This window comes from Sinocyclocheilus rhinocerous, unplaced genomic scaffold (genome assembly GCF_001515625.1).
Source record: "Sinocyclocheilus rhinocerous isolate Xijiao unplaced genomic scaffold, SAMN03320098_v1.1 scaffold273, whole genome shotgun sequence".
Taxonomy (NCBI): Eukaryota; Metazoa; Chordata; class Actinopteri; order Cypriniformes; family Cyprinidae; genus Sinocyclocheilus; species Sinocyclocheilus rhinocerous.
Genome location: NW_015656360.1, coordinates 689,991 through 699,158, shown reverse-complemented (window position 1 = coordinate 699,158; position 9,168 = coordinate 689,991). Strand labels below are relative to the sequence as shown.

Genomic DNA, 9,168 nt, shown 5'->3' with positions numbered 1-9,168 from the left:
CGAGTACCGATACCAATATTTTTATTGCATTTGTAAATTTTTTAAATATTGGGTACAGAAACCAAAAGAGTATGTATAATGTTAGTTGGTTAACTTCATTTATCAAATAGATACAGTCAAACCAAAATTTATTCAGACACCTTCAACATTTCTCATAATTATCACAGTTTATTCGCTATAGTTTAGAAAATAGTAAAAAAAATATGACAAGAACTCAGAGTTTAACTGTGTCAGAACAAATTCAGCTTGATAATGTTAGATAACTTTGATAGAAAGGTATGTAATGGATTACGATCAACCAAAAATTATGCTATCCTCACTTACATAAATGAACTTTAGTGTCCTGCACCCACTAGCAAAAAAAAAAAATCAAACATTATATCTGGTCTCTGAATAATTTTTGATTTGGTCTGTTGTTCTGTTGTCGGTGTTTCTTTGTCTGAATATGGCACTTATGCTGTGTGGTATCGGCGTTTGGTATCGGGGCATTTTAACGAGTACGAGTACAGGAGCTCAGTATCCCTATTGAACGGTAGTGTATATAAAAAGGTGTGCTGAAATCAAGAGAAGCTGTCATGTTCATAAAAAGTCATGAGTTTAAAGTTTGCAAACTGAAGTTTGTGGTTTTGTCAAAGAAAATGTCCAGACGAATACTTCGGACCAAAGCTCTGTCTCATTTGCACTTTTAAATTAAAGACTCAAATGAAACTATTTGCTATGCTTAAAGCAAGTTACATCATTAGAATATTCTACACTGAGGGGAGAGCAGGGATCAGACTGAGCAGCCAGTGCATGAGCACACGCTCCGTTCTCAACAGCTTTTTCTGTGGAGTGTCTTTCCTCCGGCAGAAACAGATGTTCAGAATTGCATAATAGACAAATGCGCTGTCTTAAGCCATTTTCAAGGCTGATTTGTTTCTCCCCTAAACATTATAATTATAATTGACTTGAGAGCAGGGATCAGACTGAGCAGCCAGTGCATGAGCACACGCTCCGTTCTCAACAGCTTTTTCTGTGGAGTGTCTTTCCTCCGGCAGAAACAGATGTTCAGAATTGCATAATAGACAAATGCGCTGTCTTACGCCATTTTCAAGGGCTGATTTGTTTCTCCCCTAAACATTATAATTATAATTGTCCTAAAAAAGAGATTGCTTTTTGAAAACACAGTTTGTATTTATGTATATTGTTTTACATTCATATTTGAGAAAGAGTAAAACTGTAGACATTAAAAAGAGATGATGATGAAGAGCTTTCTCCCTCTCCTCCTCCTGTTTGTTAGCCAGTTGTGAGGATCATATTGCATGAATCAGCATTTCATAACCTTTGTTATGTCAGGGAAGTAGTGAGGTTAGGAAAGAGACATTCTAGTACACCTGAGCACAGAAATGAAAGAATTTACAGAAGGCAATACTATTTAAAATGTGTATATTTCGTCTACTATAAACTAGACAATGACTGAAAAATAGATACGTACTATGCTGAATGGGTGAATTCCTGGTAGATCCTGTGCCGCCGTTTGAGCCGTATTTTTCAAGGAGCTCTGCAAATTCTTGCCTACACAAAGACAAAAGAGGAAATAACAATTAAGGTAACCAACCAAGAAAAAAATTGAAACCTTCAATAACATCATACAAAAAATCATGCTGTGTGGTATCGGCGTTTGGTATCGGGGCATTTTAAGGAGTACGAGTACGAGTACAGGAGCTCAGTATCCCTATTGAACGGCAGTGTATATAAAAAGGTGTGCTGAAATCAAGAGAAGCTGTCATGTTCATAAAAAGTCATGAGTTTAAAGTTTGCAAACTGAAGTTTGTGGTTTTGTCAAAGAAAATGTCCAGACGAATACTTCGGACCAAAGCTCTGTCTCATTTGCACTTTTAAATTAAAGACTCAAATGAAACTATTTGCTATGCTTAAAGCAAGTTACATCATTAGAATATTCTACACTGAGGGGAGAGCAGGGATCAGACTGAGCAGCCAGTGCATGAGCACACGCTCCGTTCTCAACAGCTTTTTCTGTGGAGTGTCTTTCCTCCGGCAGAAACAGATGTTCAGAATTGCATAATAGACAAATGCGCTGTCTTACGCCATTTTCAAGGGCTGATTTGTTTCTCCCCTAAACATTATAATTATAATTGTCCTAAAAAAGAGATTGCTTTTTGAAAACACAGTTTGTATTTATGTATATTGTTTTACATTCATATTTGAGAAAGAGTAAAACTGTAGACATTAAAAAGAGATGATGATGAAGAGCTTTCTCCCTCTCCTCCTCCTGTTTGTTAGCCAGTTGTGAGGATCATATTGCATGAATCAGCATTTCATAACCTTTGTTATGTCAGGGAAGTAGTGAGGTTAGGAAAGAGACATTCTAGTACACCTGAGCACAGAAATGAAAGAATTTACAGAAGGCAATACTATTTAAAATGTGTATATTTCGTCTACTATAAACTAGACAATGACTGAAAAATAGAAACGTACTATGCTGAATGGGTGAATTCCTGGTAGATCCTGTGCTGCCGTTTGAGCCGTATTTTTCAAGGAGCTCTGCAAATTCTTGCCTACACAAAGACAAAAGAGGAAATAACAATTAAGGTAACCAACCAAGAAAAAAATTGAAACCTTCAATAACATCATACAAAAAATCAAAAAACAAATACCTTTAGACACCTAAATGACATAACGGTTCTTACTGCGCTCAGATTATGTAAGAATAGCTTGCACTATTCCAAAATAATATCATGTCAGTTAATTCATTTGTGAAGGACTCAGGAATGTTATATACACAATCCAAATATCCTCTAAGCAGATATGACCCTCTAGAGACCTGAATACATATATATCTTATATATATGGCAGAATATTTTCATAAAAGCTTAAAATAAAATAAAAATCATGAAAAATGATTAAAAAAAACATAATTTGGAATAATAACTGGAGATTGAAGATTTATATAATCAGCTTTTCCAGTAAATGTGTGTTTATTCATGTATAGTTGTCATATATTGCTGGAAAACAACTGGTCCTACCAAATCATTGTACTGTTACTGAAATATAAAGCAATGTCAATGGATTTCGTGATCAGTCTACTGAGTAAAAATAAACATGCTGAGTTCTCTTTAGTTCCCTTTAGTTGGGCTGGGCACCATCTAAAGTCTATTTAAATATTCCCCTCCATCTCAGTCCATTTTCCCCTAGACACCTCTTGAGTGTCAAATATAGGTCAACAGAAATGTCCTGTCACTGGACTCAAACCATATTCAGTTATGGACATGTGTCCATTACACACTGGTGCAGTCTCGGCCACTGGCCTCTTTACCTACATGCAGGTGTCCCTGAGTGGCTCCAAAGACACATGCAAATCTAAGCAGACCTTTGCTTCTTTTAACTACAATGCAAAGTGACTTTGTCGGTTGAGAAGACTATATAAGGACAGCCAAGCCTTCAATAACTACTGTAGACCCATAGATCTCTGCGTTCCTCCATACCAGAGCCGATTTATATTTATTCTAAGCCCAAAATATTTAGGTGAACTCAAAGTGACAGCTTTCGAAGTACATGATGTAATGTAAAAAGAGCTTTTTCCTCCTTTTCCTCCGTCCTCAGGACGGGTTATCAGTGCGGATTAAAGGGAGGGAGGTCAGACAAGGTTGTGATGCATATGGTAAGGAGCTGACTCTAAAAGGCTTGAGCATTGTCTCGATACATACACATTCTAAACCATCTTCCTCATAAATACACACAAACAAAAAGCCCAGAAATGCTGCGCTGAGTCTTTCGGTCCCTGAAGACTTCCAGGCTGTTGATATGCGGGTGAAGCCAGCGGAGGTCTGTGCATGGAGGCAGAGGCGTAATCCCTTCAATGCGCATTGGTTAAGGGCAGAACGCAGATTAAAGCATGGAGACGCAAGGACTCATCTCATCATGGCTTAAACTGTGAGTCTGTTCTCATTCTCCCTCACTCTCGCTCCCTCCGTATCTCCATGCACGCAATGCAGGGTTCTTCCTTCATTCATGCAAACTGCTGCCAGTCCAGACCCATGGGACTGAATCTCCTGCCAGTATGTCCGTATATAAAGTTCAAAAGTACACTGCGGTCATGCCACTGATTCTTACAGTAAACACATCTGGGATTCTGCATAATATATGTCTGATGTGTACCAAACTCTGGAATATCCTTTTATTCTAGTCGCTTACTCACTCATTTGAACTAGATGCTGCATGAACAGGTGTTATTGCACTATTCTGTCTAAATAAATAAATAAAAAGTGAATTTAGGGATCACAACATTATAACAGTATACTGAAAAAAATTATGTAGAAACAATTTTCACTCAGAAATTGCTATTTGATTTCACAAACATTTGCAAAGAAATGGGAGGTATCACATGAACATGAACATTTGAAAAGACTGAAATTGTATTTTCTTGTAAAACATACTTTTTTGTTTTATTTACAACATCTAAAAATAAATTTGTACAGTGTACAGTATGAAAAATGGATATTCATTTTGAGATTTGCTAAAGGTTACATTTAACTGTTAATTTAGTAGTTAGTTGTGAGCATTACAGATGAGGGCAAAATGTAAAAATAAGGGAAATGAACAAGCATTATTACATACACTAAGGATATACAATATTATAATCAAGTTTGAGGGCAGTGTAGTTTTCTTTAAGTAATGTATACTTTTATTCATCAAAGATGCATTAGATAGATAAAAAGTGACAGTTAAAGCTGTTATAATGTTACCAAAGATTTATATTTCAAATAAATGAAAATATTGTTTATAAAGTGTCCAGAATCATGGTGTTTTAGTTTCTTCAGGAAATCAACCTGTGAATGGCTTCCTTATAATTGTCTGTGTATAGAATAGAATAAACTAGAATAGGAAAAATTTCACATTTCACATTTACATGAAAAATTTGAGGAAAATGAGAGAATTATAAATGCTTATGCCTGAAAAAAAAATATTCCTCATTACTTAAAAAACAATAGACCTAATTTAACTAAAGTTTTAAAGAGTGAAAAAGTCACTAGCATTTCCATGAGCAGGAATGTAGTTTTTCCACTGATAGTTTTTTTCTAGTGAGTGAAGTTAACAGTGGAGAGAGGCAGTATGGGAGCCCTGTGGGCCCAAAGCTTGTCTTTGAATAGCACGCCAAGAGACTCACATGCACTGCCAATACTCAGTCAGATCTAGTTTATGAACAAAATTATTCATCTTTCATTGAATTATTCAACATGTCTTCTAAGGGGTGGACATTCAAATGAAAGATACTCAGGTCAGACATCCATAGATCACTATCAGTGGATGAGAGAGTTTAAGTGATGACAAATGTTGGGTAAATGTTACTGTGGCAGGTTGGCGATGAAAGGGACTATATGCAGTAGAGTCAGACAAAAACTCTTTGGTTTGCTTAAAAGGTTAAATCTTTAGTAATAATTATTTTTTAAATAATTAAGAATTTTAAATATTAATTTGTAAATATTATTACCATACACACACTACTGTTCAACAGTATGGGGTCTGTCAGATTTTTTAATGTTTTTGAAAGAAGTCTCTCATGCTCACCAAGCCTGAATTTATTTGATCCAAAAAATACAGTAAAAATAGTAATATTGCTAAATATTATTTTTTACAATTTAAAATAACTTTTTCATTTTTTATTTTAAAATGTAATTTATTCCTGTGATGACAAAGCTGACATCAGCCATTACTCCAGTCTTCAGTGCCACATGATCCTTCAGAAATCATTCTAATATGCTGATTTGCTGCTCATAATAGCATCCTTGCTGAATAAATGTATTCATTTCTTTAAAAAAAAATTTTGCTGACCCCAAACTTTTGAACGGTAGTGTATATTTTATAATTGTGCTCAATGTGCTTTGATAATTTAATGTTCAAACGTTTTTTTTTTCCTTTGGAAGCTGCTTTTAAAATCAACAATTTTTAATGTCTGAATTGAAATGACGTTTGTGATCTTCAGGGATGGTGTTATAATGGATAGATCAGTGGCTTACCTGGCTTCCTCATCTCTGGCTATGAGAAGGCACATGTGATTGGTTGAGGATGCTGCTCTAAGAATGTCCACCGCTCTGCAATCAAACAACAATATCATACATTAAGTGTTTTAAAGGTGATAAAAGAATGACAAGTGGCTAATTTTGCAGGTAGAAAGTCATCACAGAGTTCATACAAGCAAAATAGAAAAATAAATTAAACAGAAAAAAAGAAAAAACCAAGAGAGCAAGGTATGTACCGTTCACTTGTCACGCCAATCAAGCTCTCACCATTCACCTCTAAGATCTGGTCTCCAGGCTGCAGGTTTCCTAATAAAGCATTAATAAAATAAAAACCATAAAGACCATAAATAAAAACCCATGAAATGACTTGACAAATATATTACTATTACATACTACATAGTATTCTTTACGGTGCATTCACACAGGGCATCGAATTGACGCCGACGCCCCACGTGAATGTACCGTTCCATATTATTCTTAATACTTTTTGCCATTTAAAGACAGACTACCATTCAAAAGTTCAGTGGGCCGGTCAGATTTTTTTCAAAAGAAATGAATACTTTTATTCAGCAAGGATGCATTAAATGTATCATGGTTCCAAAAAATATATTAAACAGCACAACTGCTTTTCAACATTGAAAATAATAAGAAATAAACATATTAGAATGATTTCTGAAGGATCATGTGACACTGAAGACTGGAGTAATGGCTGCTAAAAAATTCAACTTTGCCATCACAGGAATAAATTACATTTTGTAAAAATGTAAAATATGTTGTATGTTTCATATATGAAAACGGTTATTTTAAATTGTAACAATATTTCACAACAGACCCTTTTCACAAGACTGATGATGCGTTTCAACAGTCAACAGCATTGTAAATCCTCCAAAGTTTTTTGTATTTTCATTTTTTTTTTAATGTATGTACATTTATAACACTATACTTTGTATTATATTACATTTGCATCAAATTACAAACAACTAATTAACGCTTATGCGAGGATGTTTCTAATACAGCATCTATGGGAGTGACTGTAAATTTGACATTGTTCTCACTACTGACTGCCGTTATCAGTCTCTATTTTTTTTCCCTTTTTTTGAAAGTCATGAAAACACTATCACAGAGTTTTTCTTTTGCTATTTGAGAAAATGGGAATGCAATTTTTAAATTAAATAAATGCAGCCTTGGTGAGCATAAAAGGCCTCTATCAACAGCATTTAAAAAATCTTACCAACCCCAAACTGTTGAACAGTAATATATGTAGTCATTAAATCTGTAGTCTGTAGTACATTAAAGTACTAGTAAAAAATGAAGAATTTAAGAACTAAGAACATAAAGAGCTAATGCTGATAACCTAAATAAATGTAATAGATATTTTTGTCATGCTAAGGTAATTGCAAGGTTACTGTGATGTGAACTGCAATGCTTTTGACATAATTTAGCGACTCCTCATGTGTTTCAGTAAACTGTAGCAGTAGAAGAGACAGCATACAGCCCTCAATCTTTTTTTTTCCTGTAAGGCATATTAACAACAACGTCTTCTCGACCCCTTCTACCATCACTTCAGAGATATCTTGTCAGAACAAATCAAATCCGGAAAGGAACAAGCTGTAAATTCTCAAAGGGGTCACCTATGTCCTACTCACTTCACTTCAGCCAAATATCACCTTTCCAGTGTCAGATTTTACAGACAACCTGGATTATAGGTACTGTGATTTGTCTTTCCACCAAACCAAAGAAATCAGCCAGGAAGCTTGCTGACTTCTCTGAATGGTGAGCTGAGAGCGGGGCTAAAAACAAACAAAGTCCCCTCAGAGCGCATGTGCCCATATAAGCTCCCGTATACCCCGTGCTCGGCAGCAGCAGAATGGGAGGCAGACTCTAATTCCAGTCCGTCAGGGGCATTAACTCTAAGCACAGGGATGACGCTAAACTCCCCCTCACACGTGAGAGACTTAAGCAGAGGTATACGCAGTGAGACAGACAATCTGTATTGCAGAAATGTAAACAGCTGCACTGACAGTTTCCTTTCTCAATTTGTGTTTAAATTTCTCAGGTTCAATTTATGTGGCTATTATACATTATATATACAGTATATGTGGCTATATTAACAGATTTCAGTGTAAATAAAAAGTTTATCTCTAATACAGTAGATGCTTTGATTGATAATAACAAGATTGATTCATTTTGTTTATTAGCAAAAACTGCTGAATATAAAAAGTGGATCAAAGCAATTGAATTAAACTCACTGCTCAGAGCAGATTTCAACTTCCCATGCTGGATGACTAGCCTCATCAGCTACGTTTTGCTGGTAACAATGTGATTTTGTTAGTCTAACAGCTAGACCAGCACCAAACCAGAATAAACTAGCCTGGACCAGCATGGAAATTCACATTTGTCTGAGCTATATCTTTTTCGGCAGTGTCTGAGAGACTATAAATTGATGTTTACATAAATTGATGTTTTAGGAGACCACCTGGACAAATGTTAAGGCAAACTGTGATAAAAAAAAATGTTTTTGAGAAAACATACCATCACTGGAAGCAAGGCCACCAGGTAAGATCCTCTTCACATAAACGCCATATTCCTCTCCTGTTAGTTCTTTCACACCACCGATCACTTTGATTCCTTAAGAAGAGACAAAGCATGCGTCACTCAAAGTAAAATATTATTCTTCCATGCTTTTGTTTAGTTGTTGATATTGTATTTTTCAGTCAAATAAATGTACGCAAAACACAGAAATCATATCGCAGTTCTTTACAACAGGCTGCATGACTAATTTCATTACCAAATGAATGCCACTACATTGCCAGTATGCACTGACAATTTGATCACAGGTGACTGTGAAATGAGAGATCTGAACATTCACTATTGTTTTCTGACAAAACAGACTGTGATTCATCTAAACGAGAGGAGATAAAGCAGACTTATGATGTTTACCATGAACAATAGACAGCTTTACCTGATGCCTGCTGAAAGAGCTTTATCTCTCATTTGTTCCTATTTAGAAACCCAAAGCCGTTTTAATAGTTAAAAAAACATTCAGCATTTAATGTACTTTGTGCTGTGTGTAGATTGTAACATACACTATCATTCAAAAGTTCATAATGGGGGTCAGTATGATTAAAAAAAAGAGAAAGAAATTAAT

General features: G+C 35.3%; 1 protein-coding gene across 1 annotated transcript in view; it reads right to left on the bottom strand.

The window, feature by feature from the left end:
* Positions 1 to 9,168, bottom strand: part of LOC107720078 (syntaxin-binding protein 4-like) — a 36,528-nt gene that overhangs the window by 19,813 nt on the left and 7,547 nt on the right. Inside the window, exons 4-6 of the mRNA XM_016527684.1 lie at positions 6,257 to 6,326; positions 6,018 to 6,092; positions 2,479 to 2,558 (exon numbers count right to left, since the gene is read on the bottom strand). Coding sequence (XP_016383170.1) covers positions 2,479 to 2,558; positions 6,018 to 6,092; positions 6,257 to 6,326 — 225 coding nt within the window. The remainder of the gene's footprint in view (positions 1 to 2,478; positions 2,559 to 6,017; positions 6,093 to 6,256; positions 6,327 to 9,168) is intronic.